Genomic DNA, 17,685 nt, shown 5'->3' with positions numbered 1-17,685 from the left:
TGTTTTGTATTCTAAGACCAAGCCTGTTTTGTATTCTAAGACCAAGACTGTTTTGTATTCTAAGACCAAGCCTGTTTTGTATTCTAAGATTAAGCCTGTTTTGTATTCTAAGATCAAGTCTGTTTTGTATTCTAAGATCAAGCCTGTTTGTATTCTAAGACCAAGCCTGTTTTGTATTCTAAGACCAAGCCTGTTTTGTATTTTAAGACCAAGCTTGTTTTGTATTCTAAGATCAAGCCTGTTTTGTATTCTAAGACCAAGCCTGTTTTGTATTCTAAGACAAAGTCTGTTTTGTATTCAAAGACAAAGTCTGTTTTGTATTCTAAGACCAAGCCTGTTTTGTATTCTAAGACCAAGAATGTTTTGTATTCTAAGACCAAGTCTGTTTTGTATTCTAAGACTAAGCCTGTTTTGTATTCTAAGACCAAGCCTGTTTTGTATTCTAAGACAAAGTCTGTTTTGTATTCTAAGACAAAGTCTGTTTTGTATTCTAAGACAAAGTCTGTTTTGTATTCTAAGACCAAGTCTGTTTTGTATTCTAAGACCAAGTCTGTTTTGTATTCTAAGACAAAGTCTGTTTTGTATTCTAAGACAAAGTCTGTTTTGTATTCTAAGACCAAGTATGTTTTGTATTCTAAGACCAAACCTCTTTTGTATTCTAAGACGATGCCTCTTTTGTATTCTAAGACCCAGTCTGTTTTGTTTACAGCAAACCTCGAAAGGAAATAAACAATTCATGCCGAGATAGAAAAAAGATGGACTGACAACAGAAATATTCTGATAAATTACCAAGATAAATGTAGGATAGAGATGACTGCCATATTTTATGAATTAAACTCATATTTTTTAATTTTATTCATTAAAATTTTGACGTCTGTTTTCAAATTTACTGTTAGTTTTAATGTAATGAAACAGGGAGGGGAAGGGCAAAAAAACCCACCAAGCTTCGAAAGGAAACAGACAAGATACAAATATTTTTTGGTCCACCTTGCTTTGTTTAAAGAGGCAGTACGAAAAATTTTCATTATCCAAAACGTGGTAAATTATACCTGAAAGTATTTCTGAAAACTTCAACCTACAAAATAGTCCCTTTAAACATGTGTCACCAACTTTCAAATTACATCCAATGACTGTTGATAACATATAACAAGTCTGAAAACTTTGACAGAATGTTGTTGGTCTTTCACTATATCTAAAATAAGACCTGATGAAGACCGAACTACGAACGAAAAATACTATAGAATGACAGAAGACTGGCTTTTTACATTGAAACGAAACCGAAAAAAAAAAACACAGCAGGTAACTTGTTCTGTTGAATAACAGCATGTATTCTGTTTTGGTTTTTGTTTTTTTGAATTTGATTTAATTGACAAACATTTTTGTTAAAATACCAATGATGTAAGCTTATAAATATATGACCCTGGAATATTAACAATCAGATTAAAATGCAATCTTATTGACCTTTTGTTATTATTTTTTGTCAGTCTCCATTGTAATCTAAAAAGATTTATACCAAGGTTGTGTACTGTTGATGTTCATTTCAACCAATCAAAGCACATCATGTAGAATCAGTGTCTAAATATTGACTAAGAAATTGTGGGATAGCAAAACCCATAGTAGAGTGATACCACCAAATTAATCTTTTGACCTAACCTAACGACCCTTGCTTTAACCTATCAAATTTCTGCCCTCTGCAGGGCTGGGATTTTATGAGAGAGTGAATTGATTTGATTGGTTTAAGCAGGGGTCATTAGGTTAGGTCAAAAGGTTATTTTGATGACTGTTAAAGAGACCCGTCTGAAGTGGCTATATTAAAATTAAATAATAAAAACGGAACGAAAGTTTGGTCTTATTTTAATTAGACCGGAAAGAGGCCAATCTTAAGACCCCTACTAAAGTGGCTAATTAAAAATGAAAGCTAATAAAACAACGGAACAAAAGTTTGGTCTATTTTTAATTAGACTGCAAATATAGTAAGATTGTTAAGCATCTTCTCCTGTTTATTTCTAGGGTTGACTCCAGTATGGATCTGGATAATGGATGACACTTTCTGATACGTTTCAGATCAGGTCAGAAATAGAAGATGGTTTTTGGGCTTGACCTTGGCTGTAAACTGAAAACTCATTTTGGTAAGATTTGATGATAACACATGCCATGTGAAAGAGATTGTAAAGAGGTTTTCTTGATTTTTTTATGTGTATCAGAGAAACTGATAGCATCAATTTGTACCATTCCAATTTCCAATCAGACGTCTGTGGTTCCTGCAATTCTCACAAAACAAAGTGTCTGATGATGTCACTAAATGCAAAATATCCTTTACCACATAAGGCCCTTCACGTTAAGTGATGTCATCAAACACTTAGTTTTAGTGGAATGGCAGGAACCACAGACATCTTATTGAAAATTAGAATGGTGCAAATTGATGCTATTAGTGTCCCCTATACACATAAAAACTTAAAAACCTCTTTACAATCCCTTGTCTTTTGATTGTGGATCCTATTATTTCAAATTTATTCAGCAAACCATGTACACAACATAGCTCGTACAATGATGACCTTTTGTTATGTACAAACTGTGTACACACAGTGGCTCAACTACCATATGGACTGGTTGTATCAAGTCTCTGAGCCTCCGTCTCCAGAAATAGCATTAACGGCTTTAAATTGACTTACAGAGATATCTCAGAATGCAAGAGAGCATATTTTTAATAGAAATTTCGGGAGATGGGCCCCAACCCACTAAAGTCCACGGACCCCACACATCTAGTTGAGCCACTTTGATACACATAGTAACATCTTTTGGTTCCCTTAATCAATTACAGAACTGAATGGTGGTTTTAAAGAACTAGCTTTGAAGGGAGGTAAACTGGAGGTGAGACCAAAAAAGACCAGATAAACATTACTCCAATAGAAATCTGGAAAGCAAGGAGTTTGATCCACAGAAGGACCATCAAGTAGAAGAGGACTGAAAAATAACTACGAACTGTGATGTTTTACAATGAAATAAAACTTATATATAAAGGTATTATTTCTACATTTTCTTGAAAGTCTTGTGTCTATTGGATCCTATGGCATACACAGGAGGAGGGCCATACAGTATTGGCCCTCTCCTCAGGTCTGTGAGAGGTCGTATTTGAAGTGAAAATTTAGCCATCTAAATTCATCTCAGGCCATCTGAAATCCGTTGGCTTTTGTGGGCCTCTGCCATCTCTAAATCCATCTGGCTTCAGTCTTCACTCTCATATTTGGCCTCTCCCTCGGGCATTTTTCGGTCTGCCCCCATTTGGGCCTATGCTGCTATGACCTGTGTGTGCCTGTTGCAATATTTTAAAGCATGTCTTAAGTGAGATTTTCCAGACTTCATTAAAAATAACTAACAATAGAGACAGTAACTATTTATTTTCAAGATAAAAGAGTTAGATTATATAATCCTTCTCATTTTAAAATACATTAACATATTTTAGTCCATACCCTGTTGTGTCCAGGCATCTTTTCGTCAACTGAAATTGTTTGCAAAATTTTATTACTGACAGAGTCCTGAAAAGAGGCTTGTCAAACTCACTTGGAACCAAAGCACTTGTTTCAAACCAGCAAAAAAGCAACGGCACAATCCTAGAGAATTGCCTTGACTTCTGGCTATTCACAGATCGGCAAAAATGATTCACAGCTGAATATCAGCCCTGAATATCAGCCGCCATGTTTTACCCCAAAAAAATTAAGCATGCATCATAAATAAAATTCAATTTTTAACGACTTGTGTGTATCTGACAAATCTGTATTGAGGTTTGTATGGGGTAATTGCAATGCAGATGAAAGATATACAGAAAGATTGGAGGCAGGTTATTTTGTATGATTGACAACTGTATCTTAGTGGGCGGGGCCTAAGCTGTTTTCTTGGATTTGATAATATACCTAATATATTGTTATTCCACTGAACACATCTTAAAGAAACAAACTGGTGAATCTCTCAGAGATTATTATAATATATTCTACGTACACAACCAGTGAAAACAGTTTAACAGAAAATTCCCTGTCAAATTTGGAATGATTAGTATATTTTAATTAACAATAAATAGGCTCCATTTAATCAAAATAAAACATAAAGACAGCCATTTTTGGTTACAATTTGGTTTTCTTAAATTTTTAAATGTATTGGGGACACTGATAGCATCAATTTGCACCCTTTCCAATTTCACATCTGTGGTTCCTGCAATTTGACTAAAACTAAGTGTTTGATGACGTCACTAAATATGCTTTATCGGGTAAATCCCTTCGTGATTAGTGACGTCATCAAACACTTAGTTCTAGTGGAATTGCGGGAACCACAGATGTCTGATTGAAAATTGGAATGGTGCAAATTGATGCTATCAGTGTCCATGATACACATAAATATTTAGAAAACCTCTTTACAACCCCTTTAAACAAGACTTATCTTTAAAGGCCATGTTTGATTAAATCAAACCGTTTAACTATATATATTATAATAAATAGGTAATAAAACTAAAGATTGTCTTTTCTACCACAACCAAATACAGCCGATATAACTAACTACACTGTACATATTAATAAAAAAAGGAATATGTAAATTTGAAGGGGTTTTTATGGATTAATTACAAAGCTAATGATTGCACAAAGAGTCTAGATGTTCTTGTCTACCATCAATCTTTTGGTCTCCATTATAATCTAACAAGATTTATACCAAGGTGGTGTACTGTTGTTGTTTATTTCAACCTATCACAGCGCATCATGCAGAATCCGTTTCAAAATATCAACTATGAATGGGATAGCAAAACCCCAAGTAGAGCGTTATGACCAATCAGATAAGACTAAATTGAGCAAGAGAGTGACGCGTGATGGTTTGCCATAAATAGATTGTACCGTCACCAGTATGCAACTTTTGTATAAATCTCGCTAGAATACAACGGAGACCAAAACAAGATTGTAATCTGGCCTACCATTTACTGCAGATAATAACATAATATGACTATTGATGTAGAAATCTATTTTGACTGAAAATACAATCCAAATAGCCTTCATCTATGACATAGAGTAACATGTAAGTCATGCAGAAGAAATTGCTGATGAGATTATACATTGCAGAAACATAAACTGGAATTAAAAAGTTTATAGATCTATAATAATACTGTAAATATCACAGAAAAATACATAATGGAATTCTAAACATAAATAACAAGACTACATCAATCAATTAGAGGCCTTATTCTTAAAAACTTATAAGTACACTACCTCTTACACATAAAATTTAAAACTTCAAACTTGGTTAATAAGTGTATATATTTATCAGTTAGACTCACCAGGTACCATGACTAAAGAATAGAATCTCTATATAAAACAATAATATATCTATTAAACTAAATAATTATTGAAAAACTCTTCTAAGCATGTTTCAAAATTACTTAGTTTAATGAATTATTACTTAGTTTTATAGATTTATTAGATTATAGAGAGATTCTGTTGTATAGTTATGACACCAGGTAAGTCCACTGATGAACAAAGACTCATTTTAACAAAGTTTAAAAATTTCAACTTGTTGGGTCATTCAAAGAGGCAGTATACCTTTAAGATTAAATCCAGATTTTAGGAAATACAATAATCTGATTGGATGTCCTAAAATTGATTATTGTGATTGACCAATCAATTGACTGGAACACTAATACCATCTTAAGTTAAGTTTTTGAGAATAAGACCCCAGGAATGTCAGTTAAACGAAAAAAAACATAATACCAAAAAAGTATAACAAAATAATTAGACAAAACAAAGAAATTGGACATGGTGAGTTTTTTTTTTTTTTATAAATTAGAAAAGTAAAACACAACACAAAAATAATGATAATTTATGCACATATATTAAGACTCAAATGATTAACATATTTCAGAGGTTGTGAACAATTGTCAAGCTTAAATTGCTAAATTAATATAATTATAGGCGTTTTCATGAAATCCCCATAAAACAGGGTCTAATTTTTATGTCTATACACCAGCCAACAGATTTTAAAATAACTATCCCAGGCTGGAATAGAGGCAGATGTTTCAGTCTAATATTTGAGTTTTTGCAAGAAATTGGCTTAAATGACTAATATTTCTGAGAACTTGAAACCTCTGTGACAATATTCCAGATTTAAGATATTATGTCCTATTTGAGATAAATATAGCTCATAAAATTTGGGACTTTAAGCCTTTCATAGGCCAATGTTTATATCCCACAAATGTGCAGTAAATATTGCACTTGAAATAAATAAGCAATTTTAAATAGACAACAATATTATGCACAAAAATATTCCCCTTTCTTTAAAAGAACAAGAAAATTATAAACTTTTTTCATAATAATACCACATTTGATTGGTCAGTTATACTTTTAACTTGACCAATAGGAATGTTTCCAAATGGATTGTAAAGAAGTTTACTATATTTTTTATGTGTATCGAATACACTGATAGCATCATTTTGCAATATTCCAATTTTCATTCCAACACCTGTAATTCCTGCAATTCTACTAAAACAAAGTGCCTAATGATGTCACTAATCGCAAAGGGCCTTAATGTGATCAAGCATATTTTGCTATCAGTGAAGTCATGAAACATTTAGTTTTAGTGGAATTGCAGAAACCACGGACATCTAATTGAAAATTGGAATGGTGCAAATTGTTGCTATCAGTGTCCCCAAAATTTAGAAAAACTCTTTACAATCCTTTTAAATTATGATATCATACCCCTCTTGTAGATTGATCAGTTACATTTAGATTGACCAATCAGAACATTTTAAACCATCCAATTATGATATCCACAGTGGATTAAACCATGTTAAGTTTTATATAAGTATAATCTTTCTTCTGGGTGGCGCTCGATTGGAGAGTACTGAACAGGTTCTGTCAGTTCCAATTCTACCTTCAATTGTGCTGTACTGGAGCAGAATGTGTCACATTCAAAATTGTCCATCTATTGCCTTTTCCGCCATTTTGAATTCTGTCAAACACGTGGACCGCATTCTGATCTCTGTTCTAACTTGTTTTATTGAACATCCAGTTGATTCCAATCCAGAACGTGCAGAACTCACCAATCGAGTGGCCCCCTGTTTTTAAGAAAGTCAAATTATACAGTTGACCATTTTATTTAGGAGACTGCTATTTACATCTCTGCCATGTCGTTTTGTTTTCGACCAATTGCGTCAGGGTTAGATAGAGGGTCAAGGTCAGCAAATAAGTTAAACCATGCCGACATGTCGGATTTTGGATTCTGAAATAAGGAAGACAATTTAAAATTACTAACTGACAAAGGATAAATAAATTAATTTTAGCGACAAGCGAGTCAACAGCTCAGCCATTCATCACAAGCAACTGACATCTTGCTGTGTGCAGTATCTTTCGCTGCATCATTTGTCATGCGACAGAAAGCTACCCTGTTTGATATTTTTGGCACGAATGATGTTGTGTTTGCTCGACATAAGACGATAGTTAGGTCAAGATTTTCTTCTCAATGGCCAATCAAATGCCTTTTAAGCTGTCAGGTAATATTTTACAGCTGTTATCAAAAATGGCGTCGGAATCAGTCGCGACGGCTTTATCCACCTCTCTTCCTTTCTGAATTTTTTGTCATAACCAATATGCTTCCGAGAAAAGAGAAAAAAAACCTAACCTTTTTGGAAGGTTGTTGCGTTTGAGATTTTGATTTTGTCGTCTGCTGTGGTTGAGATGTAGGGGTAGATAATCCTGTGTGTGAACTGCCACCAACTGCCCCAAATAAATCAGCAGGCAAACCAGACATTGTAGCAGCCATTCCTGGATCTACATGAAAAAATATGATGGGTTACATTTAACATTTCTGCTTTTTTTCCAGCACCTTCATGGAATAATGAAATAAAATGCAGTTTTACACAAATTTGTATTGTCCGAATCAGGATTTTGCAACAGAGACTTGAAAAACCCTGGTCAAAAAAATAAGCCATACCTGGTTGCTGTAATCCCATCAAAGAAGACATGTCTAATAGACTAGATGGCATAAATTCTTTCGATTGGTCAGTTTCTGCAGGCACCAGGCTACTTGTAGGTGTACTGACTTGATTGATGCCGAACACCGCCTGCCATTCTTGAGTGAACTCGTCCCCGCCAGTGGACGGAGCGTTCATAATCTCATTGAGCAACGTCATGTCATCTTTATCATTATCTTCTTCCATATCTAGGTCTTCTGCTAGCAGATCTTTATTTACTAAAAAAAACAAAATGGAGGCTTAAATAGCTAGAAATGTCAGTTTTCAGAATCATAGGGGTCACTTGATTGGTGAGTTTTGCACGTTTGGATTAGAGTTTAGACACGTTCCATGTCGGCCGAAAAAATAGTAAGTCCAGAACAGAATGCAAACTGGAGGAGAAATAAATAGGTGGAAAATGTTGAATGTGACACATTTTGTTCCTGTACCATTGGATTGAGGACAGAAGTGAAACAGACGAAACCTGTTCAGCAAACACCAATCGAGCACTACCCATGCTTTCACAATGGTGCTATTGGTTAATCTCTGGCTCGTATGTCGTATCGCGAAAAGGACCATTCCATTTGATGAAGCTAAAATTGCTTACCTTCTTTGAGTTTTTCTTTATTTTTAGAACTTAAAATTGTTTTGCCACTAAAATCAAAATTTTCTATTTGTTTTTCTATGTCCTCAGTTTGTTTGTCTTCATCTCCAAAATCTATAAATGGTCCAAATTCATCATCATCAACTTTTTTGGTACCTGAAACAATTGTATAATTCACATATTTTTTAACTTTTCAATAGAACCATCCAGTTTGAAGAATAATAACATAAGTGAATGGAAAATAGACCTTATTCACACGTCGGCCATATTGAATCTAGATCGAGGCTCTCAAACAAACATAGGTAATCTGTCTCTGCAGTTTGGTGTCCTCCTCTTCCAATCTCACTAACTCAAAACTAATCATATTTTACATCATCAAATTCGGAATTGATTAGGCTATTTTATGATACTTTCATAACCTTCACACATTTCTGAGAAAAGTCTATTTTAAGCTAATTTTCTTGCTGTTGATCAGGTGTTTAGTGACATCACATAGGCTATTCATTCATATGACGTAATTTGCATTATGAACCTTGCGCGAGTCGCTTTCAGTGTCAAAGTGATTAAGGTTATTAATGACAGAAATTAATGAATGATGACCTACCATTCTGTGTATGACTAGTAAGACTTAATAATTGATTAGTTTTATCTTCATCTTCTAACGATAATAATCTATAATTAATACACATAGTAATTACATCACTATTACTACATTGATAATATATCTATTTGAAAGTACTAAGAGTTTGTAGATTTTACACGAATCCCATTGGTACATCTGATCCAAATTAAGTTGTACATACAACCAGAGACGTTTTTAGGAAATATCAGGTGAGGGGCTAAGCAGGGACCACATATAGAAAAAACATCTGTAAAAATAGGAAAAGAAATTCCTACTTTGAGGAATTATGTGTACATTTCTAGTACTTCTGAGGACTATTTACATATATTCAAGATTTATGTCAACCCCCCAAAATGGCCCACTTGTCCCTTTCGGGAAAGAATGGTTGTATATAAAAAAAAAAACATAAAAATTTCAAAAACACAGACCCTGGAGGATTTAACTCATCTGCATCAATACATTTGATTGCATAACAATGGAATAAATAAACACATACAAGAAAGAAGACACCAGACAGACAGACATCAAATATTAAGACACAACATGCATACCAGTGCCACCCTTCAAAATACAATCCTAGAGTGATCAAGAACCTTTCCCCTCATGCCATAAAAACCATTTTCATAAAATACAGCTCTTCATGTTTATTTTTAGTTTGCTACTTCAATCAAGACCTCCGAGACTAGGGGCAGACTGACTAAATGGACTGAATTCAAAATGCAGCAGCTCTTTGAGGCATCTTTGTCGCAAACCTCTCATGGAGGGAGCACCAGAGACGGTTCTCCCAAAATTTGCTTTGAAAATTTTTTTATTATTTGATCTATTCTGACTCATATTTTGGGTTAAAAAACGTATATAAATAATATTTTATAAATTTGTTAAAAATAAAGTGGGGATGCAGACCATTTTTCTCAAGGGCCAGAAGAGCAGGTGATAATGTCTAGAGCTGTATTTTAATCAAATTGAATCTTCAGTATATATATACCTATCAACTTCCTCTGGGTTATTTGGCTTGCTTGGCCTCATAGGCTTGGCATGAGATTGAGTCTTTGCTTGCGATTGGTCAGCTTTTTCTTTGTCACTTAGCAACGAACTACTCTTTTCCTCATAATCCTCGTAAAAGTTTGTATCTATTAAATTTTCATCAGCAGATTCTTCTGTGCTCTCACTTCATCAGGTAAACAAACAAACAACATTTTTACAAACAAAAATACAAAACCACATCGTTACACATAACTAGTGCTGGCACGATATCGGTGAATCAATGTATTGCAATACAACATGTCACAATACGCGTATCACTAGGTCTTGTACCTGTACTTGATGATATATCCATAAGTGGGGATTTTTACAAGTCAACGAATGGAATCACAAATATTTTTTTACTGACTTAGAACTATTTATAAGACTGTGGATGTTAACCACTTCTATCAACTATATTACCAAATATCTCAGTTATAAAGTTATAAATTAATATATATAGAAACTATTTATTAGACAGTGGATGTTATACCACTTCTATCAACTATATTACCAAATATCTCAGTTATAAAGTTATAAATTAATATATATAGAAACTATTTATTAGACAATGGATGTTATACCACTTCTATCAACTATATTACCAAATATCACAGTTATAAAGTTATAAATTAATATATATAGAAACTATTTATTAGACAATGGATGTTAACCACTTCTATCAACTATATTACCAAATATCTCAGTTATAAAGTTATAAATTAATATATATAGAAACTATTTATTAGACAGTGGATGTTATACCACTTCTATCAACTATATTACCAAATATCTCAGTTATAAAGTTATAAATTAATATATATAGAAACTATTTATTAGACAGTGGATGTTATACCACTCCTATCAACTATATTACCAAATATCACAGTTATAAATTAATATATATAGAAACTATTTATAAGACAGTGGATGTTAACCACTTCTATCAACTATATTACCAAATATCACAGTTATAAAGTTATAAATTAATATATATAGAAACTATTTATTAGACAGTGGGCGTTAACCACTTCTATCAACTATATTACCAAATATCACAGTTATAAAGTTATAAATTAACATATATAGAAATTATTCATTAAACAGTGGATGTTAACCACTCCTATCATCAACATTACCAAATATCACAGTTATAAATTAATATATATAGAAACTTTGAAGGTAAAATGTTAACTTTTATCCCATTACCCAATATCGTGATACATATCGTATTGTGATACATATCGTATTGTGATACAAATCGTATTGTGAAACATATCGTATTGTGACATGATTGGTGATACCCAGCACGAGCATGAATATCTTTGACTATAGCGTAAAATTTGATTTGAAAAAATAAGCATGACAAATATAATTCACCCCACAGCTTGGTTTGTCTAAAAATGGGATGGAAAACATAGACACTACTAATAAAACAAAAAATTACAACAATCACACATCTAGACAAATGAGTTGGGTCTGTTAATGGGGTACAAAACCAAGACATGGTTGCTAAGGAGAAATTGGCTACTTACGTTTCATCACCAGTATTATCTGTATCTTTTTCTGCTGGTTGTCTTTGACTAGTTTTCTCTGATAATTCTCTACATGGTTCAGCTAATTCCTGTCATAAAACAAAACAATTACAAATCTTATCCTAGTTTTGAATACTGCCTCTTAGAACGGACATAAAATTCAAGTCAATAACGAAATTGATCTATTTGTAGCAGACAATCACCTGCCACTCTCCTGCCAAATCAGAATCACTTTTACAAGCGAGTATCGACAGTCTCATTATCTCATTGGTTATATCATTCAACTGTTGGTTTCGCTATCCTACAATTCATAGTCAATATCTAGACACAGATTTTGCATGACGAGCTGTGATTGATTGAAATGAACATCAACAGTACACAACCTTGGTATAAATCTTTTTAGATTACAAAGGAGATCGACAAAAAAAAAAAAAAAAAATTGTTATCTTGTGCATAAGTCAATCCCTTCTATATAATATAAGAACTGTAGTCAACGTACCTTTAACAAGTTAAATTCATAATACTGATATCCTTTAAAACTTTCAGCTACAGCCGACATGGTGCGTGAAGTTTTCTCCCAGAAATGTAACAAGGTAGTTTGATAGTTGGCTAGTACATGTGAAAACATATTACATCTACTAGCAGCTAATAAATCTACCTTCTGCATCACATCTAGTTTCAATTTGTCAAATTTAGCTTTCGTTTTACGTACTTGGGTTTGAACCTACAAAGGAAGCAATAGATGTTTAGAACAATCAGTGAGTAAGCTGGTACAATAAGATAAACTCCATTTAAAGGGATTGTAAAGAGGTTTTCTTAATTTCCTATGTGCATCCGGGACACTGATAGCATTAATTTGCACCTTCCAAATTTCAATCAGACGTCTATGGTTCCTGCAATTCCTCTCAAACTAAGGCTAAGTTCCCATTCATGCGTTTGTCAATCTCAACTCGGTTAAGCAATGCAGCACTTATGCAGACAATGTTATAACCTAGTGCATTTCTGAAACACAACCATTGTCAATGATTCTAAAAACTGCATCAATAATATCTTTAGCAGAAATCAATGTTTTGCGAATATGATGTTTTATATTTCGTGTTTGTTTTACGGTTCCGATCATTAGTACTTTATTAGTATTAAAAATTTCATGTAATAATAGCTAAAAGAAAATCCCACCTTTCGAAACTTTTCTAACTGCTTATACATATCAGGATCAAGCTCTTCCGAGACTTTTTTCATCCACAAGAGGGCGCCTCTATATTCTGTACGAGCTCCTTCCATTTTGTTAATAGTTAGTAAGGTGTCTGAGATAGCACGATAACGAAATGTTTCAACTTCTTGATACAGTCTAACTAATGGCACTCGTAAAGCTAATCTGAAATACAGCAGCAATAATTTGTTAGGTAATGGTGCAGTCACACGAACAGTCTTGGTCGCTGATTTTTATTGCAGACTCAACAGACTCACACGTGCCTGCGCTTCCACAACAAGATTATATCGAATTTATGATATTAAACTCGTTTGATATTTGTCGCTGGTTGTTTTATCATCTGCAAGACAGACCGTCATCATCCAATCAGATTCATTTGCCTCGCAATGTTGTCTTACACAAGAACATTCAGTTAGAGCATCATTTCTGTACATGACGTCATTTGCTTGGTTTTGACAAGCAAATGGCGGCTGTGTGTTCTGATCTCAATCAGCATGTGGGAGTCTGAAGACCTTGAATAAGTCATCTTCACTCATAATTCCAGTCAACCCAGCTGTAAATGGAATCCCGAAAGATCAATGCCAAGCAGATTGACCTAGGACCAGCTGGTAGAAAGGATCCTTATTTGTGAGCCTGTTGTTGTTATCCTTGTAAAAGATAGTTGTTTTTTCCTTCCTTCCCAACTCACCTCTGTTGTGCTGAGAAACTCTGTGATTTGCCGACTGCTGCCATCATCTTACCAGCTCGTGTTTTATCAGAATTACTGTGTGATTTTAAAAATCGTCCCATTGCATTTTCTTCCATTGATATGGCTAAAAAGAATTTATAGAAAGGTGAATGTGAACAACAAAACACAGGACCGTTCTTTACCGTAAATCTTACTCAATTCTGTATTGTCCATATTAATCAAAACATTTAATGACATGCTGCTTTCGTTCTGTTTACGTTCACGAACAAAGCGTCTGGATCAAGTAATTTGATTGGCTGATATTTCACTAAAAAGATTTCAGGGCCAATTTTGATTGGACAATATATAGCTATGAATACATCATTTGTATTACTACAGTCTTGAGGAAGTATGACAACTGGGGACGTGGTTTGGACAGGATGCACTTCAAGTTAGCTTGTCGTTTATCAACAAAGCTTTTCAGTACATCCTCCAGACTGGCTTACTGTCATAGTTATGTTTTTAAATACCACATACCACACAGTCTATCTTGATATCTTTCTATGACTCGTAATAATTCCATACTAGATCTCTGGATTGCTTTAAATACCTACATTCAGAGAATACGAAATACAATGAAAGACTTGCAGGATCATTGATACAGTTATATTGCCAGTAATGTTTGACTAGAGCTTAAAAATTGTCTAATGATTACTCTTACAAAAAAATTGCTCTCCAAATCTATAGGCAATGGAGCTCACCATACATTCTTAATGAAAAGAAATAAATGGATTTTTATGCTCTACTTTTCTGCACCTAACTAGGCTAATGAAGACTAGCAAAGCCATGCAGTGTACAATGAGGGTAATTTTGATTTCCAGTTGTCGAAGGATATTTAACAGGTACAACCTATTATCTCAAATTATGCCAGGAAGCTCAAGAAAGAAAATATAACTTACCTCTAACTTGGCATCTAATTGTGAGTCAGAAGCTACCACATGTTCATCTTCCTTCTTGCCTAGTTTTTTAATAACAGCCTGTTTTGTTGTCCAATATGTTTCTTTCATTCTGTGTAGAGTAGAGGTGTTGGTATTCTCAACATGACGGTCATAGTTTGACCCTGAATACCCACGATTCCTAATAAAACACCAAATATTAATTAATAAGAACAAGTGGTTTTGGCAGCCTCCTGAGATTAGGGGTACAGATTGAATCATGGGGGGACAACTGTGGAAACTGAATTAAAAATGCTGCAATTCTGTGGAAGAGGCATAGTTGCAAACCCTCTCATTGAACTTTGGATTGACTTGGTGCATTCTGGCTCATATTTTGCAGTGAAAACATATGAAAATCGTTTTTTAAAATAAAGTGGGGGTACAATTGGGAGTGTTTTGTGATTACACTTATTGCAGGAACCACAGACATCTGATTGAAAATTAAAATGGTGCAAATTGATGCTATAAGTGTCCCAAAAATGAAATGAAATGAATGGAGTTTTATGTCCTACTTTTTGCACCATGTGGGCTAATTAAGACAGGCAACGCCATGTAGGATGCAATGAGGGAAAATTTGCCAGAACAGCAGCATTAGTCTGCTCTTTTTTGATTTCAACTGTTTGGGGAGCACAGCCTGTTGCAAACAAGGCCTCGGTTTATTGTCCCATCCGGACGACTAGACGCAATTGTCCCCAATACAAGAATTTAGAAAACCTCTCTAAAAGCCATTTAATAGGCAAGATGATTGCAGTAAGACAAGAAAGTTGGGAACTTACATTTTGAAAAGTGTTTTCCAGACTTCAGGGAATGAAACAAAAACAAAACAATAATGGATAAAGATTTCGGGTGACCTGGAAGACAAATAATATTGTATTGTATTGTGTCTCAATACACATTGTATCTATGGCTGGGTAAAATGATTGAAATAATTGACTATCATTGCTAAGAATTTATAATTTTGATTATTGATTTTCAAATATCATAATCAATTATATGTCAAAGTTATATGTACCCGTTAACAAGTAGTAATCTCTTTCACATAGGTTCCCTTCAGCACATAACTTACCCACAATAAACTATCATAACCAATCAAAGCAAGAATATACTCATATATTCTATGATGCAAAAATAACCCATGAAATTAAGAATTTCAATTTTTTTTAATTTAGTATTTACAGGGTTTCTCAATTGAATTATTTTGATTATTAATTGATTATTGATCTGCCATCGATAATCAATCTCAATTTAGTAATCGATACCAAGCCTAGCACTAATCTATCTTGGCATGATTGACGATACCACTGGTACACAAATGGGCTGACATCTTTTCTATATTTTGGCATGTTTATTTACTCATAATCAATGAATCAAATGAGCAAGCTATGTTAATTGAAATTATTTATAGAAAAAATCTTCCATAGAAAAACAAGCTGTTACATTAGGTCTGTAATTATCATTCTGTTAGTTACTATATTTAGTAACAAACAGTATTGAAATTTAGGCTGTCATATTTCTGCAACAAATAAATTTCAGTGCATAGTTCACCATTTTCAGTGATTGATTTGGGTCTTTATTTATAATATGTTTTAAATAGTCTTCAGAAGTATTACCAACATCTTCGATAAATCTGGACACACATAGATTTCAAGACTTAAATTTTAAGGTGAGCTGTGAACACTATTACAGAATAGCTTAGCTAAAAATAATCATGTTTCTGAGACTAAGGTATGATTGGTCAAACTGATGGAGAACTTGTCCCTTTAAGTCAATGCTCAGGTACGGTACTGAAATCGTGCTTTATTAATAATATTTTCCCAGATTTTTTATCAAACTATTAACAAATTTAAATGTAAAATCAGACTTCATGTCATGTTTGATTCACTGAACTTCAATTGTGTTTTTTTGGTCAAAGCTTGCGAACTAACCTGCAACAATTGAAGCATGGCAAATCTTAAGCCCCATGCTTCAATGCAGTCAGAGACTTAGTTTAGGTTTAAAGACATAAAAAAGTGTACTGTCTTCGCAAGTTCATTGGAATAACCAATGATGCCAATTTTCATCATATATTGAATTTGATTATTAGGAGCAAAACACTACTTATGGCAAATTTTGACTGAAATTTGACATTGTCCATTCAAATTATAATAGGTTTCAAAGTAATAACATCATGTGCATATATGTTTATGACGTTAATATTTTCATCAACGCGAATTCATTTTACAATAATCTGTACTTGTTAGAAGCTGATATTCCAATTGTTATGAAAATAATTGGTGAAATGCTAGCCTATATACCGACGAAATTGCGAAGACAATAATTTGTACATCTATCAGCAGAGTAGACAGAACCAACTGCTCAACTGTCAATCTTTTGATTCTCGCAGCCTACCAACGAAACATACAAGAATTTGGACGCTATTAAGCGTCAGAGACAAAATTTCATCGATAGGGATTGAAATGATTGAAGAAATCAATGATTTATTACCCAAATATTGCAGAAATAATTAAAATATTCAGAAATTTGTTGTCATCAGTCCTCCATCTTGAATCCGAATTGTTACGGAATATGACGGAGATGAACGAATTACGTCCCTTGGATGAAACTCAGACCACAATGACTTTGAGTTATATAAAGTTTAAACGTTTATAGAAATAAAAGAAAATCTCTTTTATCTTTTATCTCTTATTTGAACTGATTCTTTTCATTTTTGAATTTTTTTCTTATCTTATTTTGAATAGTTACTTTTTTTTTTAACAATATCGCATCATTATTCCATTAAAGACCTTATTGAATTCTAAACGCTCAATTGCAAAACAAGACCATCGTTTAACTTTCATTTGATTGTCAATGTTTCTTCCACCATGCATAATCGGCAAGCAGAGTGGCGCAGTGGAAGCGTGCTGGGCCCATAACCCAGAGGTCCGTAGATCGAAACTACGCTCTGCTAGATATATTTTTTACTTTATTTTGTTTTCCTGTATCATTTGACTCAAAATTTTCGCAGAATTTGGCAAATTAAAAATAGGGCCCAAATGTTTAAATTTCCAAGTC

General features: G+C 33.6%; 2 protein-coding genes across 2 annotated transcripts; one reads left to right on the top strand and one right to left on the bottom strand.

Moving 5' to 3' along the window:
- Nucleotides 1-151: 151 nt before the first annotated feature.
- Nucleotides 152-748, top strand: LOTGIDRAFT_138845 (hypothetical protein; the record flags this gene model as incomplete). The annotated part of the gene is made up of 1 exon (XM_009049162.1): nt 152-748. A coding segment is annotated over one exon (597 nt), but the record flags the coding sequence as incomplete, so codon positions are not given.
- A 4,639-nt stretch (nt 749-5,387) lies between these two features.
- LOTGIDRAFT_225030 (hypothetical protein) lies at nt 5,388-17,177 on the bottom strand. Its single transcript, XM_009049161.1, has 12 exons — nt 17,119-17,177; nt 15,411-15,485; nt 14,599-14,776; nt 14,177-14,249; nt 13,661-13,784; nt 12,939-13,137; nt 12,262-12,486; nt 11,763-11,851; nt 9,891-10,036; nt 7,963-8,202; nt 7,651-7,745; nt 5,388-7,251 (listed from the first exon to the last, which is right to left on the bottom strand). Coding segments are annotated over exons 2-12 (1,479 nt in total). The 5' UTR covers nt 15,413-15,485; nt 17,119-17,177; the 3' UTR covers nt 5,388-7,143.
- Nucleotides 17,178-17,685: the final 508 nt, after the last annotated feature.

The sequence above is a fragment of the Lottia gigantea genome, assembly GCF_000327385.1.
Source record: "Lottia gigantea unplaced genomic scaffold LOTGIsca_130, whole genome shotgun sequence".
In the NCBI taxonomy this organism is placed as follows: Eukaryota; Metazoa; Mollusca; class Gastropoda; family Lottiidae; genus Lottia; species Lottia gigantea.
The sequence above is the reverse complement of the archived record's forward strand: the minus strand, read 5'-3'. Positions and strand labels throughout refer to the sequence as shown.

Coding starts and splice junctions, on each gene's coding strand:
- LOTGIDRAFT_225030 (XM_009049161.1), bottom strand. Junction 14,250..14,598: donor AATTAGATGCCAAGTTAGAG/GTAAGTTATATT, acceptor CTCTGAATGTAG/GTATTTAAAGCAATCCAGAG. Junction 8,203..9,890: donor ATTTAGTCAGTCTGCCCCTA/GTCTCGGAGGTC, acceptor AAGATCTGCTAG/CAGAAGACCTAGATATGGAA.